Source organism: Scyliorhinus torazame, chromosome 1 (genome assembly GCF_047496885.1).
Source record: "Scyliorhinus torazame isolate Kashiwa2021f chromosome 1, sScyTor2.1, whole genome shotgun sequence".
Taxonomy (NCBI): domain Eukaryota; kingdom Metazoa; phylum Chordata; class Chondrichthyes; order Carcharhiniformes; family Scyliorhinidae; genus Scyliorhinus; species Scyliorhinus torazame.
The window spans coordinates 255,427,035-255,445,029 of record NC_092707.1 but is presented as its reverse complement, the minus strand read 5'-3'; the positions used below and the strand labels follow the sequence as shown (position 1 = coordinate 255,445,029).

General features: G+C 47.5%; 1 protein-coding gene across 4 annotated transcripts in view; it reads right to left on the bottom strand.

Moving 5' to 3' along the window:
- The window catches only part of adgb (androglobin), a 612,248-nt gene that overhangs the window by 31,343 nt on the left and 562,910 nt on the right, over positions 1–17,995 (bottom strand). For all 4 annotated transcript variants that reach the window (XM_072504722.1, XM_072504733.1, XM_072504728.1 and 1 more), the window contains one exon: positions 1,819–2,002. In XM_072504722.1, the coding sequence (XP_072360823.1) occupies positions 1,819–2,002 (184 nt within the window). The remainder of the gene's footprint in view (positions 1–1,818; positions 2,003–17,995) is intronic.

The following is a 17,995-nucleotide window of genomic DNA, read 5'->3' as shown; positions in this document are numbered from 1 at the left end:
GAGGATCAAAGGAATCTTGGTGTGCATGTACACCCGTCCCTTAAGGTAGCAGAGCAGGTTAGTACAGTGGTTAAGAAGGCATATGGAATATTTGCCTTTATTAGCAGTGGCATAGTTTAAGAACAGGGAGGTTATGCTGGTACTGTATGGTACGTAGGACAGGCTACAGCTAGAATATTGTGTGCAGTTCTGGAATCCACATTACAGGAGGGATGTGATAGCACTGGAAAGGTGATTTACCAGGATGTTGCCAGGGCTGGAGAGTTTTAGTTATGAAGAGATCTTGTGTTCCACCCGCAGCAAGATCGCCACGGGCGGGACGCGGACCATGTAAAGGTCCATTGACCTCGGGCCCGGGAATTTCAGGTCATCGGGCAGGCATGGCTGGAGAATCCCGCCCATGGAATTTGCTACCGCATAGACTGGATGAGAAAAATAACATAGATACATTTAAAGGGACGCTACATAAGTACATAAGGGAGAAGGAAATAGTAGGGTAAGCTGATGAAGCAGGGTGGAAGGAGGTTTGTGTGAAGCTGAATTGCATTGGGCGCTAATGACTTATTTTTGTGCTGTAGATTCTATGTAAACTTTTGCCTGAGTTCTAACACTTTGTATACCTTTGGCTATAAAAATGAAATCAGAGGATTGATGGGCCCCATTTCCAAAATCTATCCGGATAAAGGAGAAACAAGGCAAACATTTGGAACAACACTTTCCTTAGTGCTTCACCTGCTCCACTGATGTTATACCAGTGGGTGTTTGGCAGAAAAAACAGTTTACACAAAGTTATGATGTGGTCAGGGAGACGCCCTGAGGAAATCTTTGCCATCAATGTTATTTTTAAAGCAAAACCTTGAGACAGAATTAAACTGCTATCATCCGCATGAGACTTATGGGGTTGAAACAATTTGTCTCCCCGTGAGCCTCTTTGAATATGAGCTCCCCTGCTGAGGGGCGGGGAGCCTATGGACAATCTAATAGCCTTTGATATAAAAAGGCAGCCAGGTTTGGAACCAACACCTCAGACCTGGCTGGGATCTGAAGAGTATTGTACATATTATTACTTTGCAATAAAATGAGTTTCTCTTTATCCACGTGCCTCGGACTCGCCTGTGGTCACTAAATTAATAAATTAAAGTAACACTAATGTTTAAATAATAAAAATGGAGTTGGAGAACGGGAAATTAGGACCAAAGGAAAGAAAGATAGATCTGGCCAGGATTTTCCAGTCCCATCAGTTTTGGGAAACATCGTGAGCGAGACTGGAAAATTTGAGGAGCAGCCAAAAGCCCATTGACTTTGGACAGGAATTTCTGATACTACCAATCGTGCCCAGAAAAAGAACTTGCATTTGTCTAGCACTTTACCTCAGGACATCCCAAAGTATTTTACAGCGAATGAAGCTCTTTTGAAGTATAATCACTATTGCAATGTAGGAATAGTGGTCACAGGCTTGGGTGTGGTATGGTCCCACAAACCACAATGAAGTAAATTACCTAAATTTTCTTGATTTTAGTCAAAGTATAAATATTTGTCAAGACACCAAGAAGAATTCCAATACTTTCCTGGAACTTGTGATGTGGGATCTTGTGCAACCACCCGAGAGGGCAGACTGCGTCTCATCAAAAACATGGCACCTTCAACGGTGCAGCATCCCCTCAGTAATACACTGTGGTTGTCAGCCTAAATCTAGTGCATAAACTAAGTCTGAGAGGGACTGAAATTTCTTTGGAGCACATGATGCAACAAGACATACATTTTCCAGTCAATCAAAGGTGCTCTGCCAGCAGTATATCTGGGAACAAGTAACCTCACCTGCAAATTCTCGTACATTGTCAGCTGCTGTGCCTTCAGTTGATGGCGAGCCAGTCTTTCTCTCTCTTGCTGTTGGAGAACCACCTCTCGCCTTTGGCGGAATTTGCGGATTTCTTCTGTCTTGCTCTTCCCCTGTTCTTCAAAAACACTTTCATCCAGGAGAACTGGCATAGGTCGAGTAGTCCTGTTGAGATATAACCAGCTCAAACTAGCTGCATTCTGAACATAAACTACTTGAATTCTTACTTATCACAGACTCGCAGAATTCATGGACTGAGAAATGGCCTGGTTGGACACACTGGAGAGAAATTTGTTTGGGTAATTTTGCTTCCAGGACTCTCTTGCACATGATGTGGATTCCCGGGGTGGGTGGAGCAGTAGTGTAGACAATGCCACCAGCTGCTACCTGTACAGGTTTCTTCAATGGTATCAGTGAAGAAATTGCACATAGGGCATACTGGCAGAAGCCAGTGATGCTGTCCATATCTGGGGAATGGATGCACATGAATGCTGCTACCCTACTCTTTGAAAGAGCTATCCAGTTAATTCCTCTCCTTTGCTTGACAATTCCTATTACTATTATGACAAGTTATAATAATAATCTTTATTAGTGTCACAAGTAGGCTTACTTTAACACTGCAATGAAGTTACTGTGAAAAGCCCCTCGTCGCCACATTCCGGCGCCTGTTCGGGTACACAGAGGGAGAATTCAGAATGTCCAAATTACCTAACAGCACGTCTTTTGGGACTTGTGGGAGGAAACCGGAGCACCCGGAGAAAGTGCACGCAGACATGGCGAGAACATGCAGACTCCACACAGACAGTGACCCAAGCCAGGAATCGAACCGGGGGTCCCTGGCTGTGAAGCAACCACTGTGCTATCATGCTGCCCGGCACAATAGCCTCATAAATGTAGTAAAACAACCCAAGTTGCTACATAGAAGTACAACCAGACAGTATAGGTACTAAAATAAAAGCTAAACACCTGCGGTTGCTCGAAATCTGAAATAGACAGAAAATGCTGAATAAACTCAGGAGGTCTGCTGCAATTTTGGAGAGAGGCAGAGTTAACGTTTCGGCCCTAAATGAAGGAACATTTAGGTACGAAATGTTGGGCCCGATCTAACAAAAATAACAGTCCGTTCAACTGCTGGGAGTGACCTTGCTATCGAATGGTATTCTGTTAGCTGGTATTCCAAGGCTACACTCAGTCGCTTTTCCTTTTTTAAAATAAATTTAGAGTACCCAATTAATTTTTTCCAATTAAGGGGCAATTTAGCGTGGCCAATCCACCTACCCTGCACATCTTTGGGTTGTGGGGGCGAAACCCGCGCAAACACGGGGAGAATGTGCAAACTCCACACAGACAGTGACCCAGGGCCGGGATCAAACCTGGGACCTCGGCGCCGTGAGACATCAGTGCTAACCACTGCGCCACCGTGCTGCCCTCAGTTGAAATTCCTACACTGAGGAGCTCTGTTCATCACCCTACCCTCGCCCATTCCCGCTTTCGATACCAGCTTTACAAGGAGTTAATGGACTGGAGAGAGCCCCAATAGGAGAAGTTAAACAGAAGTGGGAGGAGGAGTTGCGGGAGGGGGGGGGGGGGGGTGGGGAAATGAAGGCTGGGTTGTGGGAGGAGGCTTTGAGGAGAGTGAATGCATCCTCTAGGGTGGCACGGCAGCACAGTGGTTAGCACTGTTGCTTCACAGCGCCAGGGTCCCATCTTCAATTCCTGGCTTGGGTCACTGTCTGTGCAGAGTCTGCACGTTCTCCCTATGTCTGTGTGGATTTCCTCTGGGTGCTCCGGTTTCCTCCCACTAGTCCCGAAAGACGTGCTGTTAGGTAACATGGATATTTTGAATTCTCCCTCTGTGTACCCAAACAGGCGTCGGAATGTGGCGACTAGGGGATTTTCACAGTAACTTCATTGCAGTATTAATGTAAGCCTACTCGTGACACTAATAAAGATTATTAAAAATTAAAATTAGAACCTATGGAGCCTCACCACCATCGCCCTCGGCGGCTCATTCGCCTGCAGTTTCCTCATCAGAGCCCTATGTGCCCTGGCGACCACCAGGGGCCGGTCAAAGGCCCCTCCCCCATCAGCTGCTCCAGATGTTGGCTACATAAAAGCCTGCATCCGCTCCCTCGATGGGTTTTCTGGTGTGGCAGCCAGCCAATGGGATTTTCCATTGTGAGCAGCCCCACGCCGCTGAGAAATCCCCGGGTGTGGGTGTGCTGCCGGCACATTGTTTTACCAATTCGGTCACTACAATGTGGCTGATGTCGCGGCTGTCAGCAGCGTGGTTGGCAGGGGAGGAGAGCCCGCCCTTGCCACCTTGCAGCCCGCCGAGTTTTGTGAAGCCTCGGAATCAGAGGAGTAAGTGCGGTCCGCTTCTTTCCTGCTTTTGCATATTCTAGGCAATATCTTGGAGTCTGAACATTTGTCTGTCAAATAGTCGGGTTTTTTGTATTTTTGCGAAAGGTTGCTGCACCTTAAAAAACGAATATTAGGCAGTGAGCCTCCTCCCTCTACTATTTTTTAAATAACATTTAGAGTACCTGTTATGGGTCAGGGTTTAGAGAACCCCAAAGTGTATCATAGAGTTCACCAGACCCACAACTTTTAATAGATTGTGGTATGGGGAGCACACAGCCCACTCTACAGGTGTGGTACAGCAGAAATGGAAAAGTATTTTTTAAAGCAAAACATTGTTTATTCTATGAACTCAAGTTAACCTTTTAAAAACATCTCAGAAACCATCAATTCAAATACAACCCCAAAGAATACAACACTAAGTAATCTTTAAGCTGTCCTTTTAACATCCATAAGACTTTAAAAAAAACTTTAAACAGAAGCACATCAGGTTAAAGTCATTATTGAGAGCAGTTATTAGTTTTAAATCACTAAAGGATCTATTTACAGTTTTTAGATTACAGAGAGAGAGACTAATACCACTTCTGGTGTGACTGCAGCTATTCAGCTCTGAAAACAAAACTAAAACACACCCTGTAGCAAACAGACTAAAACAAAAGTAAAAAGCTGACAGAGACCCCAGCGCCACCCACACTCTGACATCATTGATAAACACCCATTTCTTAAAGGTACATTTCTTAAACAACCATTTCTTAAAGGTACTCTCACATGACGCCTCCTCCCAAGAGAAAATAAAACCATCAACTTCAAGATGGTTTCATTTTTCACCTTTTCACTATCCTTTAAGAAATGCACACAGTAAATATACTTTTTTGTTTCAAAAAAACAACACACGCAAACAGGTATAATAATATAGTCCATTTTTCTTTGTTCTTCTTCGTCCAACTGGAATCCTTCTCGATTGACAGTCTCTTTGAACAAGAAGGTCTCTGCACGATCCATCCATTTCTCTACGCCTTGGCATTTCTCTTTAAAGTCAGATACTTTAGTTCAATCTGATCACAGAGTCCCTTGCAATTCTCCAACACAAGAGCATTGGTTATCACAGCTTTCACGCAGTCAAATGCCTGTTGACTCCGCTGTCCATTGAAATTTTCGACGTGTCTTCAGCAAGTCCATCAGTGGAGCAACCACGCAACAAAACGTTTGCACAAATGTTCGATCAAATCCACTCATGCCAAGAAATCACATTATTTCCCTTCGTCTCGAGGGTATCGGAAACTCCTCAAGGAAAGTGATTTGGGCTTTTCCAAATTCACTTTTGGCTAGGTTTATCACCAAACCCGCTTCCTGAAGTCGATTGAATAACTCCATCAGATGTTTTAAATGTTCTTTCCATGTCTGACTTAAAATGACCAGATCGTAGATGTATACCGCACAATTGGGTAATCCTGAAACGACTTTGTTAGTAAACCGTTGAAATGTGGCTGGGGCATTTTTCATGCCAAATGGCATAACTTTGAATTGGTATATACCATCTGGAGTCACAAAAGCTGAAATCTCCTTTGCCCTTTCGGATAAAGGTATCTGCCAGTAACTTTTAAGTAAATCCTACCACTTTCTCAATGCTATCCTCCAAACGTGATATAGGATAAGAGTCCATTCTTGTAACTGCATTAACCTTTCTATAGTCCACATACAACCGTTGGGTACCATCTGGTTTTGGTACCATCACTATGGGTGAGCTCCATTGGCTGCAACGCACTTCAATCTTGACAATAAGCCCTCAACATTGTCTGTAATGTCTGATGCCATCTTTCTAACGCTCCCTGCGATTCTGGATGGTACGCAGTTGATTTAAATTGTTTTATTCCTAAGCTATCCATAACTTCTTTGAATAACCTTGCAGGTAATATTTGATCCTTGATCCGATTGTATTTCTGTGGGTAGTCCATATCTAGTAAAGAATTTATGTAACTCCGCCACAATCTTTTTAGCTGTAATATTACATACTGGAATGGCTTCTGGGAACCTAGAAGACACATCCATTATAGTCAAAAGATATTGATTCCCACTTTTTGTTTTAGGAAGCGGTCATACGCAATCAATTAGGACCCTTGTAAAAGGTTCCTCAAATGCTGGAATGTGTATTAAGGGCGCTGGTTTTATCACTGTTTGAGGTTTCCCTATCACTTGACATGTGTGACATGATTGACAAAATTTAACTACATCTTTATGTAGTCCAGGCCAATAAAAATGTTTCTGGATTTTAGCTTGAGTTTTCCTTATTCCCAAATGACCTCCCACTGGTACCTCATGTGCAACTCGCAACACCTCCTTTCTACACCCTACCGGCAATACTACGTGATGAACTTCTGCCCACTTTTCATCCGCCTGCATATGTAAAGGTCTCCATTTTCTCATCAAGACATCACTTTTATGGTAATAACACTCTGGTATACAAGCAGATTCCTCTTCTGTGTATGCTTTCTCATACACCCGGTTTATTTCTACATCTTACTGTTGTAACTCCGCCAATTTTCTTCAACTAAAAATATCCACCTCTTCCTCCACCTGTTCTTGTTCTTTTTCAACCATCTGATCAAAAATTGTTTCTGATAATTGCACTTCAACTTCATCGTCACTGTTTGATTTCTTCTCTTGTCTTAACCTGTGACTTTGCGACCTTGTTACTACACAATCCGTAAAAATCCCAGGATATTCGTCCTTGAACACTTCAGTTGTCTGATTTTCCACTGGCTTAACAACCACAGTAGGCATCACGCCCACCTGCGATCCAGCTATATCATTACCCCAGATAAGCTGTATTCCTGGACAAGATAGTTTCTCTATTACTCCTACTACCACTTCACCACTCTTCACTGGACTTTCCAACCTTACCTTATATACTGGAACACTACTTCACCCTGAATTCCACATATTACCATCTTTTTTGGCACCATTCTTCCCAAACTACATAACTCCTCATCTCTTCCCATTAAAGATTGACTAGCTCCCGTATCTCTTAAAATTGTGACTTCTTAGGTCAAAGATAAAGGGGTTTTGTTACTTGTGTATTGTTAAAATAAAAAATAAAAATTTAAAATTGTGACTTCTTTACCTGCTCCTCCTGATACACAAGAGTAAACTTTACCCACACAAGTAAATTCTTTAAAGAGATCTGGCACCTTCTTATCAATCACCTCTTGATCAGGCTGTACAATCTTTTGCACCTCCTTCACTTCACTTGGGCTTTCCTTTACCACTTTAACAAACCCCACTATCTTATCCTGTTTTACCACATCAGCCTTCCCAGTGCTTTTCTTCAACCACCAACACTGTGACTTTACATGGCCTAGTTTATTACAGTGAAAACATTTGAAACATTTCATTTCTTTTCCACCCTCCTGGATTTCTTTTTGAGTCTGAGGTACACTCTCCTTATTATCACCCATCAGATCACCTTTACCTTTACCACTTGAGTATTTCTCACGTCCCCAGTTTCTATCCCTCACAGGCTGAACTGATGTTGGAAACCAAGCTTTGATTTAGGAACTAATTCATAATCATCTGCCATTTCTGCTGCTAATCTCGCAGTTTTAACCCTCTGCTCTTCCACATGAGTTCTCACTACATCAGGAATTGAATTTTTGAACTCCTCCAAAAGTATAATTTCTCTGAGAGCTTCATACATTTGGTCTATTTTCAAAGCCCTTATCTACCTATCAAAATTACTCTGTTTGATCCTTTCAAACTCCATGTATGTTTGACCAAATTCTTTCCTTCAATTTCTAAACCTTTGTCTGTAGGCTTCAGGCATTAGTTCATATGTACCTAAGATGAATTTTTTCACCTCCACATACATCCCAGATACCTCCTCCGGTAGTGATGCAAACACTTCACTAGCTCTACCTACCAGTTTTGTTTGAATCAGTAATACCCACATGTCCTGTGGCCATTTCATTTGTTTAGCTACCTTCTCAAATGAAATGAAAAAGGCTTCACCTCCTTCTCATCAAACCTTGGCAATGCTTGGACATATTTAAATAGATCCCCACCAAGCCTTCGACTATGACGCTCTTTTTCACTATCCTCATCACTATCATCAAACTGTACGTTTCCCTTTACGTCTGCCAATTTTAACTGACTGTCTTGTTTCATGGCCATTTTCTGAAGTTCAAACTCTCTCTCTTTGTCTTTTTCCCTGATCTGTACCTCCCTTTCGCTTTCTTTTTGTTCTGCTCGGGCTATTTTGAATGAATCAAACTGTATCGCAGGCAACTTTAAATGCTTAGCCACCGCCATAATTACCTCATCTTTTCACTTTATGTCAGGTAATGTTAACTGTAATGTTTTTGCCAAATCTAACAGTCTGCTTTTAGTCTCTGTCTATAAGGTACTGTGTGTGACCGTCCCCACCCCCAAAACTTTCAGAGCCTCTGAAAGAGCCACAACATACTCCCTTCTTCAGCTAGAATACCACACCTGAAAAGCAACCACAATATGCTCACCCCTCACTGTCTTTAAGTTCACTAAGCCAATCCAATAGATAGACTTTTATCCCAGACGAGCCTCCAATTTGTTATGGGCCAGGGTTTAGAGAACCCCAAAGTGTATCATGGAGTTCACCTGACCCACAACTTTTCATAGATTGTGGTATGGGGAGCACACGGCCCACTCTACAGGTGTGGTACAGCAGAAATGGAAAAGTATTTTTTAAAGCAAAACAATGTTTATTCTATGAACTCAAGCTAACCTTTTTAAAACATACAGTGAACATCTTAGCAACCATCAATTCAAATACAACCCCCAAAGTAATCCTGAGGTCTTCCGGTGGCGGCTATGAGGTAGTAAGTCGCACATTTGGTGGCTCTCGCTCCGGTCGGACTTTTGGACCTTTCCCCACGACTTTTTTGTGCTTTTGAGCACTGGATCTGAAGGCACAGGCACTCAGGCACTGATTCCATACATCATAGATCATAGAATTTACAGTGCAGAAGGAGGTGTATGGAACTAAGAAGCAGAAAGAATCGTAAACAGTTGAAGAAGTGGGCAAGCAAGGGCAGTGTGGAGGCTGCTGCTGAAGACAATATGGCCGCTGTCCGGACCCTGGTGCAGACAGCCCAGCCAACAAGGGAGCATCTGTTGAAGGTCATCCAAGAGGGCTTTACCGCGCTGAAACGGAACAGTTTAGACCAGATCCAGAAATCAATCGAGCGTCTGGAGCACAGGCTGGATCCCACGATCGGATGATCCGGAAGCTAGAGAAGGCGCTGGAGGAGCAGAAGGATCACCAAATGGTGGTGGAAGTGGGGATGGGGAGGCTGAAGGACCACCAAAAAAGGGCTTCTGGGGAAGGTAGAGGACCTGGAAAATAGGTCCCGTTGGCAGAATTTAAGAATCGTTGGTCTCCCGAAGGGGGCTGTGGGAGTGGATACTGCCGCGTATGTGGCAGACATGTTCCAGAAGCTGTTGGGGAATGATGTTTTCCCTCATCCATTGGAGGTGGACAGGATGCACAGCGCACTGGCGAGGCAGCCGCGAGCGGGGCCCCCCCCCCCGAGCGATGGTGGTCAGGTTCCACAGGTTCCTGGACAAGGAGCGGGTGCTACAGTGGGCCAAGCGCACATGGAGCGGCAATTGGAACAATAGTGTCCTGCGCGTCTACCAGGACCTGAGCGTGGAGATGGCCAAAAGGAGGGCAGGCTACAGGCAAGTCAAAGAGATTTTGTTTAAGAAGCAGGTGAAGTTTGGGCTGCTATACCGGCGCATCTTTGGGTCATGCAAGAGGGACAGCACCATTATTTTGAGGAGCCCGAGGACGCGATGGACTTTGCAAGAGAGAAGGGCTGGTGCCGAACTGAGGACTTTTGGACTTAAGTTAAAAAGTTATTGAGTGATGTTTATACGTTTTTCTTGTTTCTTTTTCTCTTCTGTATTCGAGTTTTTGTTGGAGAAGAGGGAAGATAAGGTATTTGGTTCTGGGGGATTTTTGTGTTCTGATAGGGGTGGTTGGAAGTGCCTATTACTTACTTTGTTTTACTTGAATTGCACTATTGTCGGGGTTTTCTTTGTTCCTTGTTTATTTTTTCAGAGTAATTGCTCGAGGATGGCTGGTTGAGGGAAGTGGTGTCGTTGGGCGGGGGAGATGGGACAGAGGGAACAATAGGTGGGAGACTTGTTGGCGCAAGAGTCGAGAGCCACCAGGCTAGCTCGGTGAGTTGGTCTACGGAAGCCAGGTGGGGGTGTGTGCATATAGCTAGTTTATGGCAGGGGTTAGGTTACAGGGTGTTGTTTGTTGCTTGGGGGGGGGGGGGGGGGGAGGGGGGTAATTGATCTGCTGACAAGGGAGGGACTTGGGTTTAGTAACATGGAGGAGGTCGGAGGTGAGGGCTGCCAGGAGGCGGGCCAGGGGATGCACGACACAGGGGCTGGGGGCGGGCCCAAGAAAGGAGATGGCTGATCGGTGAAGGGGAGGGCACGGGGCCCCCAACCAGGCTGATCACCTGCAACGTTAGAGGGTTAAACAGGCCGGTAAAGAGCACATCTGAGGGCGCTGAAGGCAGACGTAATTATGCTACAGGAGACTCATCTGAAAGTAGCTGACCAGTTCAGATTAAGGAAGGGCTGGGTTAGCCAGGTCTTCCACTCGGGGCTGGATACTAAGACGAGAGGGGTCGCGATTTTGGTTAACAAACAGACTGACTGGTAAAGGAGATCTTACAGATAGACAGGAGGTATGCGGAGACCCCGAGGGCAGAGCTATTAAGGGAACAACGGAGGTTACAGACTGAGTTTGGGGTGTTGTCCACAGAAAAGGCTGTGGAGCAGCTTAGGAAGGCGAGGGGCGCGATTTATGAGCATGGGGGGAAAGCCAGTAGAATGCTTGCACAGCAACTGAGGAAGAGGGAGGCGGCCAGGGAAATAGGGAAGGCAGTCGACGGGGGGGGGGGGGGGAAACTTGGTAGGGGATCTGGCAGGGATGAACAAGGTGTTTAGGAACTTCTACAGTAAGCTTTATACCTCGGAACCCCCTGCGGGGCCGGAGGGGATAAGCCCCTTTTTGGACGGACTGACCGTCCCAAAAGTGGGTAGAGGGCTGGTAGACGGGCTGGGGGCCCTGATTAGGGCCGAAGAAATATTGGAGGGCTTGAGGGCCATGCAATCGGGTAAAGCCCCGGGGCCGGATGGGTGTCTGGTGGAGTTCTATAAAAAGTTCTCTGAGATAGTGGGGCCGGTGCTGGTTAGGGTTTTTAATGAGGCAAGAGACAGAGGGGCGTTATCCCCGACGATGTCACAGGCCACCATCTCCCTGATATTGAAACGGGACAAAGACCCAGAGGCATGTGGGTCCTATAGGCCGATCTCTCTGCTCAATGTAGATGCAAAATTTGGCTTCTAGGATTGAGGACTGCGTGCCGGACGTTATTATGGATGACCAAACCAGGTTCATCAAGGGCAGGCAGCTGGTGGCCAATCTAAGAAGGCTGCTAAATGTGATCATGATGCCCCCGGAGAGTAGGGAGGTAGAGGTAGTCGTGGCAATGGATGCCGAAAAGGCTTTTGACCGGGTTGAGTGGGACTATTTATGGGAGGTTTTGGGACGATTTGGGTTCGGGGAGGGCTTTATCGACTGGGTTAGGCTGCTGTACCAGGCTCCGGAGGCTAGTGTAAGGATGAATAGGACGAAGTCTGACTATTTTAGGCTGTACCGAGGGACAAGGCAGGGGTGCCCCCCCCTCCCAACTGCTGTTTGCGCTAGCAATAGAACCGCTGGCAATTGCTCTGAGAGCTTCAAGGGGCTGGTTCGGGGGGGGGGACAAAGTCTCATTATACGCCGACGACCTGCTCTTATACGGCACGGATCCAGTGGCTGGGATGGATGGAATCATGGGAATTTGGCCGGTTCTCGGGGTATAAGCTAAACATGGCAAAGAGTGAGTTGTTTGTAGTCCAGGCAAGGGGCCAGGAGGGGCGGCTGAGGGGGCTGCCGTTTATGTTAGTAGGAGATAGTTTCAGGTACATAGGGATACAGGTGGCGTGGGACTGGGGCCGGTTGCACAAGTTGAACTTATCCTGGTTGGTGGGGCAAATGAGGGTCGAGGTGGGATGTACTCCCACTGTCACTAGCGGGGAGAGTGCAGACGGTGAAAATGATGATCCTCCCGGGATTCCTGTTTGTATTCCAGTGTCTCCCCATTTTCATTCCTCCGTCTTTTTTTAAGAGGGTCAATAAAATGATTATGGGATTTGTGTGGGCTGGAAAGTCCCTGCGGGTGAAGAGGGTGATGCTCGAGAGGAACCGAGGGAAAGGGGGCTGGCGCTGCCAAATTTTAGTAATTACTACTGAGCGGCCAACATAGCTATGATAAGGAAGTGAATGGTGGGTGCGGGGTCGGTTTGGGGGCGGATGGAGGCTGCTTCGTGCAGGGGCACCAGTTTGGCAGCCCTGGTTATGGCGCCCCTGCCGCTCCCACTGGCACGGTACTCCACCAGCCCTATACTGGTGGTGACTTTGCAGATCTGGGGCCAATGGAGGAGGCACATGGGGGAAGTGAGAGCATCGGTTTAGTCCCCAATTTGCGATAATCACCGGTTTGCCCCGGGGAATATGGACGGTGGGTTCTGAATATGGCGGGGGGCGGGGATTGAGAGGATGGTGGATCTGTTCTTATAAGGGAGCTTCCCGAGCATGAGGGCGCTGGAGGAGAAATTTGGGCTGGCGAGAGGGAATGATTTCAGGTACTTGCAGGTGCGGGACTTTCTACGCAGACAGATTCCATCCTTCCCACGCCTGCCACTTAGGGGGATCTAAGACAGGTAGTGTCCAGTGGATAGGTGGGGGAGGGGAGGGTCTCGGATATATATAAAGAACATATGGGGGCAGAGGAGATGCAGACCGAGGAGCTGAAACTTAAGTGGGAAGAGGAGCTCGGAGGTAAGAAAGAAGAGGGCTTATGGGCGGAGGCATTGAGTAGGGTAAACGCAACCGCAAAATGCGCTAGGCTCAGCCTGATCTAACTCAAGGTCGTCCACCGGGCCCACATGACATGGCCCGGATGAGTAAATTCTTTGGATTGGAGGACAGGTGCGCCAGATGTGCGGGAGGACCAGTGAACCATGTCCACACATTCTGGGCATGTCCAAAACTCAGGGGGTACTGGCAGGGATTCGCGGATGTTATGTCCCGGGTACTGAAAACAAGGGTGGTGATGAGTCCAGAGGTGGCAATTTTGGGGGTTTCGGAGGACCCGGGAGTCCAGGAGGAGAGAGAGGCCTTTGCTTCCCTGGTAGCCTGGTGACGAATACTGCTGGCATGGAGGGACTCACAGCCCCCGAAGTCGGAGGCCTGGCTATCGGACATGGCGAGCTTTCTCGGTCTGGAGAAAATTAAGTTCGCTCTGAGAGGGTCACTGTCAGGGTTCGCCCGGAGGTGGCAGCCATTCGTCGACTTCTTCGCAGAAAATTAATCGTCAGTGATGGGGGGGGGGGGGAGGGGGGGTTTAGGGTAACGTAGGTAAGGGGGTTAATCAGGCGGGTCCTTGTGGGATGGGAGCCGGGTTTTGCACTATGTTTATTGTTCTTTGCTCACTGTTCTGTACTGTTGCTGTTTACTATGCCAAAAATGCCTCAATAAAATTGTTTATTAAAAAATAAATCCTTAGCTGTTCTTTTAACATCCATAAGACTTAAAAAAAACCTTTAAACAGAAGCACGTCAAGTTAAAGTCACTACTGAGAGCAGTTATTAGTTTTAAATCACCAAGGATCGTTTTACAGTTTTTAGATTACAGAGAGAGAGACTAATACTGGCTGTGACTGCAGCTATCCAGCTCGGAAAATGAAGCTAAAACACACCCTGCAGCAAACAACCTAAAACGAAAGCAAAAAGCTGACAGACAGTCTAGCTCCACCCACACTCTGACATCACTGATAAACACCCATTTCTTAAAGGTACATTTCTTAAACACCCATTTCTTAAAGTTACTCTCACATGACAGTACCCAATTCATTTTTTTTTCCAATTAAGGGGCAATTTAGCGTGGCCAATCCACCATACCTGCACATCTTTGGGCTGTGGGGGCAAAACCCATGCAGACACAGGGAGAATGTGCAAACTCCACACGGACAGTGACCCAGAGCCAGGATTGCATTCATTCATTTTTCATTTCATTTCATTTCACTTGTGACCTCGGCAGCAGGGCTAACTCACTGTGCCACCGTGCTGCCCTCCTCCCTCTACTATAGACATCACCGGAAGTCCCCGGCGTCGGCAGAAGTAACTCACTTAAATCTGCAAGTCTGGGTCTCGCCCATTGTGGGTAGCATCCAGATTGAGAGATCTAACGAGATCACGTGAGGCTTAAAACTGTCTGGAAACCCGCAGGATCTACCAGCCGTGTCCCATCCCGATTCCGGCAGGACCTGGCTGGTTAGTTGCACCCGTTAACTCTGTTTCTCTCCACAGATGCTACCAGTCCTGCTGAGTTTATCCAGCATTTTTTGTTTTTATTTAATATTGATGCTAATTTACATAAAAATATATGAGAACAGGGGCGAAATTCTCTGGTATCGGCGCGATGTCCGCTGACCGGCGCCAGAAACGGCGCTAATAAGTCCGGCATCGCGCCGCCCCAAAGGTGCAGAATCCTCCGCATCTTGGGGGGCCAAGCCCTAACCTTGAGGGGCTAGGCCCACGCCGGACTGATTTCCGCCCCGCCAGCTGGCGGAAAAGGCCTTTGGTGCCCCGCCAGCTGGCGCGGAAATGACATTGCTGGGCGGCGCATGCGAGGGAGCGATAGCGGCCACTCACGGCATCCCCGCGCATGCACTGTGGAGGGAGTCTCTTCCGCCTCCGCCATGGTGGAGACCGTGGCGAAGGTGGAAGGAAAAGAGTGCCCCCACGGCACAGGCCTGCCCGCGGATCGGTGGGCCCCGATCGCGGGCCAGGCCACCGTGGGGGCACCCCCCGGGGCAGATCGTCCCGCGCCCCCCCCAGGACCCCGCCTGCGCCGCCTTGCCCCGCCGGTAAGAGAGGTGGTTTAATCCACGCCGGCGGGACAGGCATTCTAGCAGCGGGACTTCGGCCCATCTGGGCTGGAGAATCGCGGGGCGGGGGGGCCCGCCAACTGGCGGGGTGTCGGAGAATCTCACCCCAGGTGTCCAAACATCCATTCAAAGAAATAGGTTTTAAGGAGCATCTTAATGGAAAAGAGAGTTGATGAGGCCGAGAGGCATCGGAAGAGAATTTCGGTGTTTATGGTCTTGATGGCTAAAATGGCGTTAACCTGGTGGCTAAAGGCACTGCTGCCAAAGTACAATGATAAAAATCTTGGATACACGAGAGGTGAGGTTTACAGGCCACTGATTTCTCCTTCCCTGTTAACCTGCAAATGTTTCCCTTTCAAGTATTTATCCCATTCCTGTTTAAAGTATCTGATAAAGCTGCTTTCACTAACGCACTTTCAGGCAACATGTTCTCAATTTGCTGCATTAAAATAAACAGTTCCCCTCAGGTTCTTTAGTCAATTGGCTTATATCTGTATCCCCTGGTTATTCACCCTCCATCCAGTGAAAACAGTTTTTTTTGTGTTTGCTAAAATCAACAACATGCCGTGCCCATGCAGGGTGAAAACATTAGACTTGGATCTGATGGAAGTATGGGAAATACTGGTGCTGATTTGCATGCCAGTATTCCAACAACGAAAAAGGCATTAGTCGGATTCAGCAGAGCAGTGGAGAATGGCTCTGCAATTCTGCCCGATCCATTGTGAAGGTCAGTTAAGGTGGTTAAGGAGTTCAGTGGGAGCTTGTTTAGGGACCTGTTAGCATTTTCTTGGGGTAGTATGAGTGGCAGAATGGAGGCAGACACACAGTGAAAAGCCAATCTTGGACATTCCAGGGAATTATCGTAGAATTTACAGTGCAGAAGGAGGCCATTCGGCCCATCGAGTCTGCACCAGCTCTTGGAAAGAGCACCCTACCCATGGTAAACAACTCCACCCTATCCCCATAACCCAGTAACCCCACCCAACACTAAGGGCAATTTTGGACACTAAGGGCAATTTATCATGGCCAATCCACCTAACCTGCACATCTTTGGACTGTGGGAGGAAACGGGAGCACCCGGAGGAAACCCACGCACACACGGGGAGAGTGTGCAAACTCTGCACAGACAGTGACCCAAGCCGGAATTGAACCTGGGACCCTGGAGCTGTGAAGCAATTGTGCTATCCACAATGCTACCGTGCTGCCCCTTAGGGTCCCATAAAAGGGAGAGCAATGCCATTGGCTCAGCGCAGTTGATGGTGTTAGTAGGCACTAAGCGTTTGGGCAGGACAGGGGAGTCACCATCTTCCTGGCATTGCGGTGACTTAAGCGAGGGAGCAAGGCTGCCAAGTAAAATTGGCGAGGGTCACCTGCTCACCGGAAGGCTGCAGCTGGTAACATGGGCATGACTGTTAGATTTTGGGCCCAGTGGTGGTGAGGAGCAACACCCTCCACAGGAAGTGCTTACCCCAGGCTTCATGGAGGCAGGAGAGAGAGATGACAATCACGAAAGACATAGAATCAGAGAATTCTTACAGTGCAGATGAGGCTATTCGGCCCATCAAGTCTGAACCGACCCTCTAAAAGAGCCCCCTATCGAGATTCACGCACCACTCCCCATCCCCGTAACCCAGTAAGCCCACCTGACCTTTTTTTTGGACACCAAGGGGCAATTTAGCCGGCCAAATGCTCAGCATTGGATCTACCGGCTAAGATGGAGCTACCTGAAGATGATTGAGAACATTGGCACAGGAGGCAGTGAGTCACCAGGTGGATAGTCATGGATATCTGTGCCCTTGTGTTGGAACACCTCAAACCTCACAGCACTGATTTCTAAACTCTGTCAGCAGCTGACAAAGTATCTGTGGCCTTGAACTCTGGCTCCTTTCAAAGACCAGCTGCCAACTTTGATGGCATTGTGTACATGACAGCATGTCATTGCAGCCCGAAGCCACTGATGCTCTACTTTCCAAAGTTCGACTGTATATTCAATTCCACACAGATAGGGCCTTGCAGGCACAGAAGGTAGTGGATTTTGCCACCACCTCTGATTCCCCAGGTTCAGGGTAACTATGTGGCTCTTAAGACACTCAGTAACTGGCCATTCAGATCCAACAACAGGAAACACTTACACTCTCTCAATGTTTTCCTGTCTGTGATCACAATAATAATCTTTATTAGTGTCACAAGTAGGCTTACATTAACACTGCAATGAAGTTACTGTGAAAATCCCCTAGTCGCCACATTCTGGCGCCTGTTCGGGTACACAGAGGGAGAATTCAGAATGTCCAAATCACCTAACAGCACGTCTTTCAGGATTTGTGGGAGGAAACCGGAGCACCCGGAGGAAACCCACGCAGACACGGGGAGAACGTGCAGACTCTGCACAGACTGTAACCCAAGCCGGGAATCGAACCTGGGACCCTGGCACTGTGAAGCCATAGTGCTGACCACTGTGCTACCGTGCCACCCTAATAAGATATGTGCACTTGCTTTCCCGGCAGCTGCCATGATTCACAAGAACAGATGGGACTGCTTTATATTCCCACAGTCCAGGCTTCTGTTGCTCTTCCCAAACTCTATGGATGGATTCTCGGGAACTAGTGATATCCCTTAACGACATGGGACGGGAGTCTCCGGTCCGCCAGCCCTGTTTTCCTGCATGGCACGCCCTCGCCGGCAGCCGGCAAATGGAATTTCGCATTGTGGCCACCCCACAACATTGGGAAACCCACGGGTGTGGGAGCGC